This window comes from Leptosomus discolor, chromosome 18 (assembly GCF_034619465.1).
Source record: "Leptosomus discolor isolate bLepDis1 chromosome 18, bLepDis1.hap2, whole genome shotgun sequence".
NCBI classification, from domain to species: Eukaryota; Metazoa; Chordata; class Aves; order Leptosomiformes; family Leptosomidae; genus Leptosomus; species Leptosomus discolor.
Window position 1 is genome coordinate 10,559,236 of NC_141408.1, and position 15,888 is coordinate 10,575,123.

Genomic DNA, 15,888 nt, shown 5'->3' on the forward strand with positions numbered 1-15,888 from the left:
GGTTCAGCGTGCATTGCAGGTAGCCCACGGGGGGGGGGGGGGGGGGGGGGCGGGCTGCGGCAAGTGGAGTGCAAAGAGAAGATGAGCGGTTGAAGGGGGAACCCCAAAATATGCAAGGGGGAGGGGGTGTCCCGGAGGGGGTGCCCTGCCTAGAAGGCGGGGGCGGGGGGGGGGGGAATCAGTCACGGGTGGGTGCGCACCCGGTGCAAGGGGGAGCCCCGATGCAGGGGGGCTGTCCCGGGGGTGCACTCCCGGTGCAAGGGGGCAGCTCCGGCTGCCGGCCCCGAGGCGGGGGGTGGTCGCGCCCGGGCGGGGCGGGGCGGGGCGGGGCGGCGGGGTTATGTAAGGCGGTGGATTACCGGGGCCCGGGCCCGGGGCGCGGCCGGGCGGCGCCGCGATGGGAGCAACGAGCAGCGGCCCCGAGCCGGCCCCGGTGCAGACCCCCCAGGTGCGTGCGGTGGTGGTCGCGGCGGCGGTGGCCCCGGGGGTCCCCCCCGGTCCTGGGCACCCCCCGTCCCGGGGTCCCTCCGCCGCTCCGCTGACGCTGCCCCCGGTTCCGCAGAGCCGCGCCGTGGGGTCGTGGGTGCGGGCGCTGCTGGGCCGCGCCGGGCCGGTACCGGTACCGGGTTCGGGGCTCGTCCTGGCCCCGCGGGGCCCCACCGAGGAGCCGCCGCTGCCCGGGTGGCCGCTGCCGCAGCTCGTCTCGCTTTTCCTGCCGGAATTCCCCGTCCGCCCCTCCGCCCGCCAGCAGCAGCTCAAGGTGCCGTCCCGGGACCCCCACCCTCCTACCGGGGTCCCGGTGCATCCTAACGGGGTCCCCGACCGTCTTCCCGGGGAACCCGCGTATCCCGCCCTGGCAGCCCCGAGCGTCCTAAACGGGTCCCCTCGCACCTCGTACCGGGGTCCCCGCACGTCCTACCTGGGTCCCCGCACGTCCTACCGGGGTCCCCCAGCGCCCCGTGCATCCTCCCGCACCGTTCACGCGCCGCCATCCCGGGATCGCCGACCGTCTTACCGGCTCTCCTCGCACGCCGTGCCCGGTCCCTCCGCATCCTACCGACATCCCCGGGCCGTCCAACCGGGTCCCCTTCTACCCCCACCACGTCCCTGTGCCCCGTGTGGAGTCTCTGTGCGTTTTACCGGGGTCCTTCTGCACCCGAATGGGGTCCCCAGGCGTCCCCCCGTGGTCCTTATTGTCGTCCCTATGTGTCCCCACCGCCTGCCTTGGGTGCCCTGTGCCGCCCCACGCAGGACCCCACACCCTGCCCCACCTCGAATACCCTCAGCCCGTCTCCATGGGGTGCTCAGACCCTGATATCCCACCCCCCCTCCCCCACCCCCCCTCACACACCCCCGCAGATTCTGGGCTTCGTGGCCAAAGGCTCCTTCGGGACCATCCTCAAAGTGCTGGACTGCGGACGGGAGAAGGTCTGCGCCGTGAAGGTGGGTGCTGCCCCCGGGGCCCGTGGGTGCCCCCGCCTACCCTCGCCCCCCCCCCCGACATCCCTTCACCCCCTCTGCCCCCAGGTCGTGCCCAAAGTGGAGGTGCTGCGCCGCGACACCCTCAAGCAGTGCAAGGAAGAAGTCAGCATCCAGGTTAGGGGGGGGGGTCGGGGGGGGTCAGAGGGGACCCCAGCCCATGGGAGGGGGGGTTGGGGTGGCTGTGGGGGGTGGCAGGAGGCCGACGGGGTTGCAGAAGGAGGGTGGCAGGAGCGGGGTCCCCGGCACCCCCCTGGCCCCCCACCCCTGGGGCCGCTCACCCTCTCTGCTCTGTGTCCCCAGAGACAGGTCAGGCACCCGTTTGTCCACGGGCTGGGGGACAGCTGGCAGGGCCAACGCCACCTCTTCATCAGTGAGTGACCATCTGCCCGCGGGCTCGCCTCAGCCCCCCCCTTGCCCGCGCACGTGTCCCCGCCACCCGCACACGTGTCCCCGCACACGCGCGCTCCCCCCGCGCTGCCCCGTGGGGATCCGGGCGCTCGGCTGCTGGCTCCCACCGCGGGGATGGGGGGACAGGGATGGGGACAAGCCACAGCGGGGCAGGGACCAGCGCGGGGGTGAACGAGGCGCCCCAGCCCCGGTGGCCCTGCTGGCTGTGCCACCTCGGTGCCCATGTAGCTTGCGTGTTCGCAGCGCCTGTGTGACCCCGGGGACTGTGTCACTTCGGTACCCATGGGGTCATGGTGCCTGTGCCACCCTGCAGCTCATGTGGCCCTGGTGCTTGCGTATTCCCAGTGCCCACATGGCTCTGGTGCCCATGTTACCACGCTACGTGGCCCCGGTACTTGCATGTTCCCGTGCCACCTTTGTCATGCCCGTGTCACCTTCGTATGTGGCCCTGGCGCCCATATTGCCCTGGTGTTTGTGCCAGCTTGGTGCCAGTGTGGTCCTTGCGCTTGTGCCACCTCGCTGCCCTTATGTCCCCAGGGCGTGCATCACCTCAATGCACGGCCACAGCGCCTGTGTCACCTTGGTGCATGGCCCCAGTGACCCACCCGGCCCCCCGTGCCCGTGCCACCCCGGTGCCCATGCCCCTCGTGCCAGCCCGGCAAGCAGCCCGTCGGTAAGGCACGTCACCCGTCCCGGCAGTGTGCACCTACTGCAGCACGGGAGACCTGCATGCCCTGTGGCGCGCCGCCGGGCGCTTCGCCGAGGCCACCGTCCGCCTGTTCGCCGCCGAGCTGGTGCTGGTGCTGGGTGAGTGGCCTGCTATGCCAGGGACAGCCACCGCTGTCCCTACCGATGGGGACCTGCTGCCAGGGTCAGCCATCCCCGGGGGTGGGCAGCTGCCTGACGGGTGCCGTGGGGGTGGCAGCAGGCACCCTGGCGGGAGGGGACCCACCGCTCTGACATCCCCATCTTCTCCCCAGTGTACCTCCATGACCTGGGCATCATGCACAGAGACGTGAAGGTGGGTGGCAGCGGGGCCGGGGGGCCAGAGGATGGGGTGGGGGGGTTCCCAAACCCCCCGACATGGAGAGGCCACCCCAGCGCCTGTCTCATTTCAGATGGAGAATATCCTCCTGGATGAGAGAGGTAAGAGTCTGGTGGCACTGGCTTGGGGATGCCCCATCCGTGGGGACACCCCATTTGTGGGGACACCCCATCCACGGGTCTCCACACAGTGTCCCGCCCCACAGGGCACCTCAAGCTCACCGACTTCGGCCTCTCCCGGCACCTGCGGTGGGGCGAGCGAGCCCACACCATCTGTGGCACCCTGCAGTACATGGGTAAGGGGGCAGCGGGGGGCTGTGGCGTGGGGCATGCCCCCCCCCCCCCCCCCAGCACTCACCCAGTCATTCCTGCAGCCCCAGAGGTGCTGAGTGGGGGGCCCTACAGCCACGCAGCCGACTGGTGGTCCCTGGGAGTCCTGCTCTTCGCCCTGGCCAGCGGGGAGGTGAGGACCACGGGGTGGGGGCAGATAAAGGCACCCCATGGAGCCCCTAAATCCACTTCTTGCCCCCCCCCCAGTTCCCCGTGGCACCGGCGGGGGACCATGTGGCCATGCTGGAGCGCGTCAAGGAATGCAGCTACGAGAGCCCACCCGCTTTCAGCCCCGCGCTGGCCCGGCTGCTTGCCGAGGTATCCCTCCCGCCTGGATTTTGGGGGCCCCGTCGGCCCTCCGGTCTGGATTTTGGGTCCTCACCACTCACTGTCCTCCCTCCGTCCCCAGCTGCTGTGCCACAACCCCCTGCGCCGCCTGCGCTACCTCCACCACTTCCAGGGCCACCCCTTCTTCCGTGGGGTGGCCTTCGACGCCGACCTGCTGCAGAAGGACCCGGTGGCGGTGGCGGTGGCCCCGCGCCCCCCCGAGCAGCCCCCGCCTGACCCCTCCACCTTCGCTGACTTCGACTGCGACCTCGCCGCCCCCCCGGGCAGGCCCTGGCCTGGCTGAGCCACCGTGGCTGGGACGCCCCCGGCATCGCTCAGGGACATCACCCCTCCACCCCGGCAGCGGGTCGGACCCTGCTGGCCCGGGTCCCCCTTACCCCGACGCTGTACCTCTCCCCGTGGGAGCAATAAACCCCAGAGCCGCGGGCGCCGTTGACGGCTGCTGACTCCTGTGGGACCCCCGGGGAAAAAGCGGGACCCCCGGGGGTGGGTGGGGGCTGGTGTCACCCCCTTCCCTCGGGTGGGGGTCGGGGCAGGTCTGGGGGACTGGTTCTCCGGGGGCAGGCGTTGGGGAGGCCCCGGGGCTGGGGGGAGCTGGGCTGGGCTCATTCCTTTCCTTCCCCCCCCCCCCCCCCCCCCAAAAGTGCTGCGCAGCCCGGTGCTCGGCGCTGCACAAGCCCCCCCCCGTAGGGGCGGGGCTTCGCCCGCAACCACGCCCACTCTCCGCCCACTGCCCGCCATAGCCCCGCCTCTAACAACCTCCCCGGTGGGGTGACGCGCGCGCGGAGCAGCCAATCAGAGCGGCGCGTGGTTTTCAAACGGGCGGCGGCGCGCGGGGAGCGGCTGGACACGATCGCGACCGGGGAGTGAGACCGAAACCGGGAGCGGGGCCGAGCTGGGCTGAGCCGGGCCGGGCCGGGCCGGGCCATGCGGGCTGCCCACACCCCCGCCGTGAGTGCGGGCCGGGGTCGGCACGGTGGTGGGCACCGGTTTGGGCGTCCGGTGCGGGCGGCGGGGAAAGCCCCGGGAGGGGGGGCCCGACCCCGGTGGGGCGGCCCCGACCATGCGGGGCTGCTTTGGGGGGGGGTTGGGGGGTGGCGAGTCCGGTGCAGGAGCGCTCCCGGGGTGTGCGTGTGGTTGTGTGCGTGTGGTTGTGTTGCCGTCGGTGCCGCCGGTAACACCCGGTGCCGCCCCCCCCCCCCCCCCCCCGCCCCCCAGGCACAGCAGCGGCCCCGGCGCGCCCCCCTGCAGGAGCTGCAGCTGCAGCTGGGCACCGACCGCACCAGCCTCACCCCGCTGTTCCGTCGTCTGCGGCTCAAGGTCGGTGCGGGGGTGGAGGTGTGAGAGGGAGGGAACTGGGGTGGGAGACACCGGGAAGGGATGCTGGGGTGTACCGGAGCTGGGAACACTGGAGTGGGGTACCAGGGCAGTGGGAGGACAGGTGTATCTGCTGGCGCGGGGTAAATGGGGAAGGGGCAAAAGGCTACGGGGTGCTGGGAGGGGGGGGGGAAGGGCAGGGCAGCCCTGACCCTCCCTCTCCCATTCCTCCAAATGTCCTGTAGGACTATGACTGCGCCACTCCAGTGTCCTGCACCCGGGGGACTCCCAGCAGGGTCACCACCGTGCCCCGCACCCCAGGACCCCCCAGAAGTACTATCCGGCTCCCCCTAAGCCGCACCACCCTAATGCCTTGCACCCCGGGGCCCCCCAGCATGTGCACCATCCTGGAGCCCCCTGGGACTCCCACCCTGGGCCCTAGTGCCTTGGAGCCCCCTGGGACTCCTACCCAGGTGCCTGGTGCCCTGGAGTCCCCCAGCAGCACCAGCCCAGAGCCCCCTGGCAGTCCCACCGCAGAGCTCCCCAGCAACTCTGTGCCAGCCCCCCTGTGCAGCCCCCTCCCAGGGCCCAGCACCCCAGAGCCTCCCAGCAGCCCTGTGCCAGCCTCCCTGTGCAGCCCCCTCCCACGGCCCAGCACCCCAGAGCCCCCCAGCAGCCCTGTGCCAGCCCCCCTGTGCAGCCCCCTCCCAGGGCCCAGCACCCCAGAGCCCCCCAGCAGCCCTGTGCCAGCCCCCCTGTGCAGCCCCCTCCCACAGCCCAGCACCCCAGAGCCCCCCAGCAGCCCTGTGCCAGCCCCCCTGTGCAGCCCCCTCCCAGGGCCCAGCACCCCAGAGCCCCCCAGCAGCCCTGTGCCAGCCTCCCTGTGCAGCCCCCTCCCAGGGCCCAGCACCCCAGAGCCCCCCAGCAGCCCTGTGCCAGCCCCCCTGTGCAGCCCCCTCCCAGGGCCCAGCACCCCAGAGCCCCCCAGCAGCCCTGTGCCAGCCCCCCTGTGCAGCGCCCTCCCACGGCCCAGCACCCCAGAGCCCCCCAGCAGCCTTGTGCCAGCCCCCTTGTGCAGCACAGTCCTGGGGTTGCGTACCCCAGAGCCCCCTGGCAGCACCACCCCAGTGCCATGCACCCTTGGGGCCCCCAGCATCGTCAGCTCAGTGCCTTGCACCCCAAAATCCCCAGGCAGCACTGCTCTAGCACCCTGCATCCCTGGGCCCCCTGGCAGTGCCAGCCTGGCCTCCTGCACCCCAGGGCCCCCTGGAACTAGCTCCACCCCGCAGGAAGCTCCCTTCCATGGGTGGCGAGTGGCTCCTCCTGACCTCTCCTGCAGCCCCGTGGCCCCCGAGCCCCTGGCTGGAGATGGAGGTGCTGGTCCCTTACCTTGCCAAGGCACCCCTAAAGGAGATGAGTCCCCAGAGCAGGGCACTCCTGGACTCTCTCCCACTGAGGCAGGTAGGACAGAGCCTGCCAGGTCAGAAACAGCAGCCACCCCTGTTCCCTCGCCCGAGGCGGCCCCGGGTGCCGTGTCCTGGATGTTGCCACTGATGTGGTTGGAAAAGAGCCTCAGCTCCTCGTCCCTGCTGGAGTCCCTGCGGCACAGCCTGCCCCTGCCCACGCTGAGGTGGGATGCCGGCACCAGCGTCACCCCTGTGCCCACCGTGGCCGCCGGCACCAGCGTCACCCCTGTGCCCACCGTAGCCGCCGGCACCAGCGTCACCCCTGTGCCCACCGTGGCCATCGGCACCAGCATCACCCCTGTGCCCACCGTGGCCATCGGCACCAGCATCACCCCTGTGCCCACCACGGTCACTGGCACCTTCATGACCCCCCGGGACCTGCGGGAGAGGAGCATGAACACATCTGCGGGTGGCCTCCCCTGCGCCAAGGACAGCGCTGCCGAAACGGACTCCCTGCTCTGGCAGTAAGTGTGGGGACGTGCCCCCCTGGACAAGGCTGTGGCACCTATGGGCTGTCCCTGCCCCAAGCCCTCTCTCTGTCCCCAGTTGTCCCCGGGAGCAGCTGAAGTCCCTGCCGCGGGCAGAGCTGGAGGGGCGGCTGGAGAGCACCCTCATCATCATCGAAGCCCTCTCGCTCCAGCTGCGCGACTGGCAGGAGAGCCAGCGACCGCTGCCCGGCGTGGGGCCGGCTGAACAGAGGGATGCGCTCATTCAGACGGACATCACCCACCCCAAAGGGGTAAGAGTCCTCACTGGGACGATGACACCCCATTCCCAGTGGCCTTGGTGCTGTGACAGGGCCCACGTGCCGCCGGCAGGACGGTGGCCCCGTCTGGACCGCAGCCCAGCGGAGCGGAAGTAAAGCGGGGCTGCTGCGGCGCGGCGCAGCATCACGCGCCCGGCTCAACCCGCTGAGTTGGCTGGATTTGAGCCCTTTGTGCGGGGTGACATCCCTGGCAGGCGCAGTGGGAGGATGGGAGGTGTCATGGCTAGCCAGCCAGCTCTTGCTGGACCCCAGGGTGGAGCGGGGCTTGTGCGAAGCCCCCTCCGCTCTGCTGGGATGCCCTTAGGAGGAGGAGATCTACCGCCACCTCTACCTCGAGCTGTGGAGGAAAACGGAGGCTCTGCAGCGGCAGCGGGGAGCGGAGCAGGACCTGCAGCGGGAGCTGGAGCTGGCTGCCGCGGGGACGGTGCGTCTCAGCCGGCTGGCGTGCGATGAGCGCGCCGGGTCTCAGCCATGCGTGCGCCTGGTGCTGACCTGTGCCAGCTCCGGGAGTGCCGCCTGAGTGCCAGCGCCCTTGTCCCTTCCCTAGAGCGCCTGGAGCGAGCAGTGCCTCCTGTTTCGGGGTCTCGCGGATGCCGCCTTTCAGAGCTTGCAGGATGAGCAGGGAGCCCTTGCGCAGGAGGTGAGCCCCTGCACAGCCGGGCTGGGCCCCCTTTCCCCCAGGTTTTGGGAGACCCTGGTGCTGCCGGCGCAGAGTAGCCATTGGCTATACCCAGTGCCTCCCGGCGCCGTCTCCTCTTGCAGCAGGAGCAGGCGAGGGCCCTGGTGTCCCGGTGCCGGGCCGTGCTGGAGAGTATGCCCGGCAAGCTGCGGAGCTGCCTGGAGGAGCGGGATGCCATGAGGCAGCGAGCGAACGAAGCCCTCCGAGCCAAGGAGGAGGTAGGGGAGCAGCTGGTGGGGGGATTAGGGCAGTCTCTGCTTGTCCTCGTGCCTTTGATGGGGCATCCTGCATCTCTACCCATCTCTGAGGGGTGAAGGTCTCCCTGGCATCCCAGGGGCAAAGCCCGATGTGGCCCTGAAAAGCCAGAAGTGCTTGTGGCTGCCCGGGGTGGCTGGAGCTCTCTGGATGGGTTTTTAGCTCGGGCTGTGTCCTGCTGGGAGCAGGAGCCCTGGGCTGCAGCAGCATGTGGGCACAGCTCCTGGGGATTGCCCCTTGTGCGACACCATGCCTGGAGCAGCATCCTTCCCTTGGCAGGGAGATCGCTTCCTGGAGGCCTTCCGTGCCCATGCCAGTGCCCAGATCGGTGCCCGTGACCAGAGCCTGGCCTCCCAGCGAGTGCTGGGCACGCTGCTGGCGGATGCCATCAAGCAGCAGGTACTGAGCGGGTGGGACCCTCCAGCTGCCTCCCACCTGGGTCTCCAGGGGGCTGGGAGGGCATCCCCATGTCCTGAGCTTGGGGGATGCTCTGAGCAACGGTCTGTGATGGGCTTGGGTCCACCAGAGGTTTCTTGGTGCTGCTGCTGGGAAGCTGTTGTGGATCTGGCCTCGGGGCTGACACTTACCTTCCTCCATGGCCATTGAATGTGGCTTTTCCACCACAGCAGCACTGGCCCCTCTCTCCTGCCCCACACAGGCATCCCTGGCTGCCGAGGCTCAGCCTTTCCGGGAATTCGTAGATGTCACCTTTGAAAATCTGGAGGAGGAAAGGAGAGCCCTGTATGCGGAGGTGAGGGGTGTCCCACTGGGGACCGTCGGTGGGCTCAGCCCTTCTCCTCCCTGCCAGTGTGGTCCAGGCTGGCGTCATTTCGCTCTATCTCGGAGCGCATTGTGCCCTGGGTACCGTGGGCAGCCTGGCTGCCAGACCTGTCCCTGGTCACACAGTGGGGCAGTGCCACCAACTCCGAGGCTGGCAGTGCCATACAGAGCTGTGCCCGGCACTGTCTCCCCTTGCAGTGGGAGCAGGCGAGGGCCCTGGTGTCCCGGTGCCAGGCCGTGCTGGAGAGCGTGCCCGGCAAGCTGCGGAGTTGCCTGGAGGAGCGGGATGCCATGAGGCAGCGAGCGGACGAAGCTCTTCAAGCCAAGGAGGAGGTAGGGGGTTGCCGAGTGGTGCCTGGGGGTGTCTGGGGTGCTCCCTTGCAGCTTGGCTGATCCAGGCACAGGGTGACTTGGAGCACTCCATGGGGAAGAGCAGCTCAAAGCAAGCCAAGAGGGCACCGTGTCTCTGCAGGCATCCTGCCAGCTGGAGGAGACCTCGGTGGCCTTGCGGGATGCGGTGGCTCAGCAGGAGCAGCTGATGGTGGCCAACTCACGCCTCAGCACAGGTAGGCATGGGTGATGTTGGGGAGTGTAGCTGCTCCGTCCCCGCTGCTCCCCCATCGTCATACCCCCACGCTGATGGCTCTGCCGCTCGCAGATCTGAGCTCCCTGATGACGAATCTGGCCAACCTGGAGCAAGAGCGGGATGCGCTGCAGCAGGAGAACGAGAAGCAGTGGGAGGAGATGGCCTGGTGGGTCTGAGCCCTTAGGCAGGGCATTGCGCGCCCCTCTCAGCCACCCCTCACCCCCCAAAATCTGGCACCTCCTGACCCCATCCCGTCCCTGCAGGCTGGCGCAGAAGAGGGACGCCCTGCAGCGGGAGCGCAACGGGCTGTGCCAGGAGCTGCGGGAGGCCACCGAGTGCCGGGAGGTAGGAGCTGCCTGACCCTGCCGGTGCCATCACGCGCTGCTGGCCCTGTCATGGCCTTGTAGGATCGCTGGCGGCCGGCCAGGAGCGGGATTAGCCCTCCCGCAGGCGTGGGGGTAGGCACGGGTGAGGGTGGTTGACATCCCGCACGTAGCGCAGCTTTCCGTCCTGCCCGGGAGCGATTCCCAGGGAAGGGGGCGGGCAGCTCTCCGAGATAATTTTCCCCTGGCTGTAGGCGTGGTGCTGTCCCCAAGCCTGTCCTACGTCCCCGATAAACTGCTCGTCTCCAGGGGTTGGTTTGCTGTGGCAAAGCCACCGCTAATTGGAAACAGCGCCCTGAGGCGTGGGAGGGACTGTGCTGGGGGTCCCAACGGGCCCCCTCATGTCTCCCTCTGGGCACTCATGGCTGTGTTGTTGTGTCCCCCGCCTTCTTATAGTTTCTTGATCAGGAGAACCAGATGTCCCGCACGCAGCTGCTGGAGGTGGAGGCCAAGCTGAAGTCCACGCTGGCCGCCCTGCAGGAGCGCAGCCTGCAGTACGAGGAGCTGATGGATTCCCACCAGCGCCTGCGGTACTGACCCTGCTCACCACCTGTGCTTGAACACTTCTATTTTTGGGAAATTGAACCCCTCTTAGGGGTGGGGGACATACAGGGGGATGTGGCTCTAGTCGCTGCTGCCCCAGCCAAGTGTGGTTGCTCAGGCAGGTGAAAGAGGGTGTGGGGAAGCCCAGCAGACCCTCTCTTGGGGGAAGCTGCCTAAATCCGCAGAGTTTGCATCACCCCTGGGTCACAGTGGGAGGCGGTCATGGGAGTGTCCCCATCCCAGTGGGAACACTGCTCCTACTGAGGCTGATGCTATCCCGTAGGGAAGAGCAGGCTACCCTCTGCAAGGAGCTGGAGAGCACCAAGGCAAAGCTCCTCGACTTGCAGCTCAAGAGGGACAAAGTCTCTTGGTGCTCTACGGACATCGCCGAGAGCAAGGTGCGGCTGCAGGAGCTCGCCGACTGCCTCAGGGCTGCTCTGCAAGAGGAGGTAGGAGCCCTGCCCTGGGGACAAGGATGAGGGGGTGGCCACGGTGGGGTCAGACACCTGTGGTGGTCCATGGCATGGCTTCAAGACCCTGCTGCTCGTCAGAGCAGTGCAGAGCTGTCACAAGCCATGCTCTGCTGCTGTGCTCTCCCCTCTGAAGGACAATGATGCCCTGTCAAGAAGCAAAGCCTGGACCCCGGCTCCACGGACACCGGGTTGGCGGACTCCAGGCTGGCAGACACCCCGGCGTGCCTGGACCCCCGCCTGCCGCACACCAGCGTGCCGCACCCCGTACCACGCTGGAGGCTCCTTTGTGGGCAGCGTCCTGAAAGCGGTGTCAGGGAAAGGTGAGCTGGCACCCGCTGTCTGGGGGCTGGGGATCGCTCCCTCCTGTGCTGGGGGTGTGCACTGGTGCTTGGGCAAGGAGATCCTAGTGCCATCCCTGTGCCCTTCCCTGTGGATTCCTTGGTTGTTCCCTTGTGGCAGCCATGGGTTGGACCACAGCTCCTGCGAGCGGCCGGGGTTTTCTCTGGGCTTGCCGGGGCAGATGGGTGCATGAATGAGCTCTGGCCATGCAGAGCTGAGCACAGCACCTCTGCCCTCTCTTCTCGCAGATGCCGATGAAGCCACCGGAGGTGGGACCGCATTTACCAAGGACAGACCTGCCTCTACACCGAAGCCAATAGGTGCTGGGACTGTCACCCTGCCCTAGACCCTGCTCCTGAAGCTACGGGGCTGTCTGCACACGGGGAGGAGCAGGCATGCCTTCCTGCTTGGCTCCATGTCCCCTGGGGCCGACGTTCCCTCTGTGCCGCTCACGACCCTCTCCCCTGCCCGCAGAGCCCGAGGATGGTCTGTTGGAGAGCGTGAAGGAACTGAGAGCCGTGGTCTCCAACCTCACCATGCTGAGCTCCCGCATCCAGGAGCTGGAACAGAGCGAGTTTAAGGCACTGCAGACAGAGATGTGAGTTCAGCGAGGGCTTGCATGGAGGGCTGGGCATGGGGACCGCTCTCCTGGGCATGGCCTCTCCTGCGGGCAGCCTGCCTGGGGTCTGCCTCTTGCCCCAGCCCTGGATTAGACCTCTCCTGCCGTGGCTAGAGGGGCTTTTTCCAGCTGGCCAGGCTGGCGGGTTGGCCTCTCCCACCACAGGGCTGGTGGCATGCCCAGGAGGGGTTTGGGTTCCCACCTGCGCTCCCTAACCCGTTCAGCGTCACTGTCCACTCACAGCTCTGACCTGCAGCACCGTCTGGAGACGGTGACAGCAGAGAGCCAGGAGAAGATAGACGCCCAGGCTGCCACCATCGCCAAGCTGAACAAGGCGCTGAGGGGCAAGCTAGAGGTAAGCTGGTGCCAGAAATGGGCCAGCGCTCACCCCAGGGCAGAGCCGAACTGGGACGGGCGGTGATCTAGGACGCAGAGAAATCTGGGTGACCGGCTCTGGTGATACCCCATGGGTGCTCCTGGCTCGTCTGACCTTCTCAAACATGAGAAACCTGCTCCCCCCCCCCGGGGTGTTGCAGGTGGCCAGGGCTGGGCACTGCCTGACACCGCTTCTTCCCCACTGCAGCATGAGAAGGAGCTGCAGGACGTGGTGAAACAACAGGAAGAGAAGATGCTGCAACTCATCGACAAGAGTGGGGAAGTCACGGTGCGCGATCGGGGCCCGGTTTAGCTGCACGCCTGGCGGGTGCCAGCCGCAGGACCCTTCTCAGCATCTCCTTTCCCCCTGCAGAGGCTGAAGGGAGAGGTTTCCCAGCTGAAGCGCTCGCTCCAGCGTGCAGAAACGGAGGCCAAGGTGCTGTGGGAGGAGATGCGGGGGCAGGAGCCCAAGATGGACGCTGCCTATGTCCAGGAGCGAGTCTTGATGAGGCAGGAGGTGAGGCCAAGGGGCTGCCAGGGCTGAGGGCTCCTTGTGTCACCATCCCTCTGTGGACAGGGGACCTCTCAAGACCTTGCTCCTTGGGCAGGCAACCAGGGGGGTAGCAGGGGAGAGCCCCCCACCCCGGTACTCTTGCCCCACGGTGCTCTCTGTGGTGCTCGCTCACTTTGCAGGTGGACAAACTGCGGCTGCTGCTCCTGGAGAAAGAGGATGAGAATCTGCTGCTCTCTGACAACTACCTGGAACAGGTACGGGGAGCCCCGAGGGGCTGCCCTGGCCCTAGTCCCATCTGCCTCCTGGCCTGTCCCCGTCCAATTTTGGGGCAGGCTCCTGACAGTCTTCTCCCACCACAGGTCCGAGGGCTGGAGCTGAGGCTCTATCACACCCAGAAAGTGCTGAGGACCCACGAGGAGATGCAGGAGAAGATGAAGGAGGTGAGGTTTGCAGTTCATCGCTGTCCCCCTTGCAGTGATTGCAGCAACACAAACCCTCATCCCCAACGCTGTCACTAACGCTGCTCTTGTCCCCAGGTCCTGTTGGCTGTCCCTGATGACATGGCAGCGGGCTGCCAGGAGTTCCACAGCCTGTGGCGGTACTTGGGCCTGAAGCCACGCAGTGGCAGCAAGGAAGCCGCCGAGCCCCTCTGTCCCCAGCCACTCTAGCCCGTCGCCTGAAACCTTCCTGTTCTTAATGTTGTAATTATTTATTGAATAAAGTTTCGTTGGCTTTCGCCCTGCCTTGGGCACGGATACAGGAACCTCCTGGTGCCCTGGGTGCGGACAACTTCTCCAGCCTCCACTGGCTGCTCCCCCTCCATCCCTGTCACAGGGCCATGAGCACGGCTCCCTGCCACCCCAGGGCCTCTCCTTGGCGGGGGACCCATAACCCCCCCGCTGCTGCCAGAGCTTGCGCTCAATAAGGCTCTGCGTTTCCCCAGGCTCCCACCCCGCGGCCCCGGCAGCAGCCAGCGTGCCCGGGCTGACCCAGCTTCCCTCCCCGGGCCCCCCCGCTCCTCCTCCTGCCCTAGATTCCCTCTCCTTCCCCCAGCTGCCTCCTGCCTTCCCCCTGCGGAGGGGTATCGGAGGCTGGATCCTGCACCCCCATCACGGGGCGGTGGGCCACATGCCTGTTGCATGGGGACGGTTCCCCCCTCCCAGCATGGCTCCAGCATGCAGCATCCCCTGGGTCGCTGCGAGCGTTGCTTGCCAGGCACCGGGAGCTCTGCCAGCTCCCAGGCACACACACACACCCCCCACACACCCCCCCCCGCCCGCCCCCTTTGGCCACCGCTGCTGCGTGGGGAGCTGGGGGGGTCCCTGAGGGGCTCCCCGGCTCCCAGCACAGCTCCAGTCTCAACTCCCTCCTTCCCTGCTAGGGCATCTCCTGCGGGATTCCCCCCTCCCGGTGTTGCCGACCCCAGGGATGCTCCCCGCCGCCATGGGGGCCATGCGGCACCTCCCTCCCCTGGCATGGCCCAAAATAGCAGCGTTCAAACAAGTGCTCTGGTTTTTAATGGCCTGTTTCTCCTGCCCGGGGGAGGGGAGGGGGAAATCACCTTCCCTTGCCCTCTGCCGCAGTCCTGTCGCCCTATGCGAGGCGGGTGCTGCGACACCCTGGGTGCTGGCACCTTTATTTACCCCCGCACCCAGGAAATGCTTGTGCCTCTATTTACCGGGTGTGTGGGTGGCTCATGGGGAAATACTCCCTTCCATCATCTCCTTCCGTGCTATGGCTGTGACCCTGCTGGCAGGGGGTCAGATACAGCCCCCCCGAAATGTGAGGGACCCCAGGCTGTGCTTGGCTCTGGGATGCGGGGCGGGGGAGATGCGCTCCCTTCCCTGGATTAGGGCCATGCGGGGCGGCTGAGCCCTCCTTTTACGGCGGGGATTCAGCAAAGCACAGCCCTGGCAGCTGGCCCCACAGGGTGAGCGGGGACACTGTTATTGTCCCTGCGCAGGCTTTTTTTTTTTTTTTGGGGGGGTGTGTGTGTGCTAGTCTCCTGTGGGAGCCCCCACCCTGTCCCAGGGTCTTGGAGCTCTGCGCTGCTGGGGCTTGGCCCCTCGTAGCAGAGGTGATGCAGATGGGGTCCGTAGCACAGCGAGAGTGGGGTCACACGGTGGTCCTCAGCTTGGGGGTGGCACAGGGGGGGGTCCCTGGCCCAGAGGTGACGAAGGGAAGGTCCCTGCCCCTAGTTGACAGTGGCAAAAGGCGGGCACAGCTGGGTCCCCAGCAGCAGCAAGGGGGTGGCAGGAGAAGTCCCTCCCCATAACCAAGAACGGCACAGTGGGGTCGGTGGCACAGAGGGGTCTCCAGCAGCCACGCGGGGGGGGGCACCCTGGGGTGCCTGGGTGATATGGGGGGGGGGGGGGCGGTCCCTGCCCATCACAGGGGGTGACTTAGCTGGGTCCCTGGCCACGGTGGGGAGACACAGAGGGGTCCCCACCAGCACCAGGGGGTTGCAAAGGGGTGGCACAGCGGGGTCCCCAGCCCGGAGTTGTCGCCCTTGGGGGTCCCCACCAGCGGCAGGGGTTGTCGCCGGCGGGGGGGGGGGGGGGTGGTGGTGGTGTTATGTGTTGCGTGCGGAGGCGGCGGCGGGGGGGAGGCGGAGCGGGCCGGGGGGGCCGGTCCTACCGGGTGCCGCCCCGCCGGTCACGTAGCTCTGCGGCAGCGCAGCCCCATTTACCGCGGGGCCGGAGCTCGCAGCCCGCAGTCCGCGCCCGCCGCCGCCCGCCCCGCACGGTAAGGGGGAGCCGGGAGGCCGGGGGCTCCTGGGGGGGGGGGGGGCGGGAGCAACCGGGGGTGCAACGGAGGGATCCCGGCGGCGGGAGCCGGCAGCCCCGCCGAGGCTCCGAAGTGGCTCCGTACGGCGCTGCCGGCATCCCGGGCGTGGGGGGGTTCGGGGCCGAGGGAGCCCCGGGCATGGGGGTGTTTGGGGGTGGTGGGGAGCCCGGAGACACCCCGTGCGCTGGCGCAGCCTGAGCCCAGGCGGTGCTGGCCGGGGGGGGGGGGGGGATCCCCGCCCCGGGGTGGGGGAAGCACCGGCTCCGCGACGGCGCCAGCCCCGGGGTACCCCAAACCCCGGGTACCCCCGGCCCCGCGTAGTGCCGCCCCTGGGGTCTCTCCCTCGCCAGGTAGCGCCATTCCCGGGGTATTTCCGTCCCCCCGCGAGTATCCC

The 15,888-nt window shown here is 68.2% G+C and overlaps 2 protein-coding genes across 2 annotated transcripts; both read left to right on the top strand.

Moving 5' to 3' along the window:
- The first annotated feature begins 397 nt into the window (after positions 1-397).
- RSKR (ribosomal protein S6 kinase related) lies at positions 398-3,895 on the top strand. Its single transcript, XM_086475356.1, has 12 exons — positions 398-448; positions 563-760; positions 1,360-1,443; positions 1,528-1,596; positions 1,783-1,852; positions 2,590-2,697; positions 2,871-2,911; positions 3,009-3,036; positions 3,141-3,230; positions 3,309-3,397; positions 3,472-3,582; positions 3,674-3,895. The coding sequence occupies exons 1-12, from the start codon at positions 398-400 to the stop codon at positions 3,893-3,895; spliced, it is 1,161 nt and encodes a 386-aa protein (XP_086331482.1).
- Positions 3,896-4,539: 644 nt separating this feature from the next.
- Positions 4,540-13,375, top strand: SPAG5 (sperm associated antigen 5). Its single transcript, XM_086475424.1, has 25 exons — positions 4,540-4,614; positions 4,831-4,932; positions 5,175-5,409; positions 6,190-6,859; positions 6,942-7,134; positions 7,466-7,585; positions 7,709-7,801; positions 7,924-8,058; positions 8,375-8,494; positions 8,754-8,846; positions 9,074-9,208; positions 9,348-9,441; positions 9,534-9,627; positions 9,725-9,806; positions 10,241-10,374; positions 10,671-10,836; positions 10,994-11,180; positions 11,448-11,519; positions 11,674-11,797; positions 12,062-12,173; positions 12,402-12,482; positions 12,567-12,710; positions 12,887-12,961; positions 13,067-13,147; positions 13,244-13,375. Exons 1-25 carry the CDS (start codon positions 4,540-4,542, stop codon positions 13,373-13,375), a joined length of 3,549 nt encoding a protein of 1,182 aa, XP_086331550.1.
- Positions 13,376-15,888: the final 2,513 nt, after the last annotated feature.

What these genes read in the sequence shown, in the direction of transcription:
- RSKR (XM_086475356.1), top strand. Translation starts at nt 398, where the DNA reads ATGGGAGCAACGAGCAGCGGCCCCGAGCCGGCCCCGGTGCAGACCCCC. An exon ending in CGAGCTGGTGCTGGTGCTGG is followed by an intron (nt 2,698 to 2,870) that starts GTGAGTGGCCTG and finishes TCTTCTCCCCAG; the next exon opens with TGTACCTCCATGACCTGGGC. An exon ending in TATCCTCCTGGATGAGAGAG is followed by an intron (nt 3,037 to 3,140) that starts GTAAGAGTCTGG and finishes CCCGCCCCACAG; the next exon opens with GGCACCTCAAGCTCACCGAC.
- SPAG5 (XM_086475424.1), top strand. Translation starts at nt 4,540, where the DNA reads ATGCGGGCTGCCCACACCCCCGCCGTGAGTGCGGGCCGGGGTCGGCAC. An exon ending in GATTCCCACCAGCGCCTGCG is followed by an intron (nt 10,375 to 10,670) that starts GTACTGACCCTG and finishes GCTATCCCGTAG; the next exon opens with GGAAGAGCAGGCTACCCTCT. An exon ending in AAGGCACTGCAGACAGAGAT is followed by an intron (nt 11,798 to 12,061) that starts GTGAGTTCAGCG and finishes GTCCACTCACAG; the next exon opens with CTCTGACCTGCAGCACCGTC.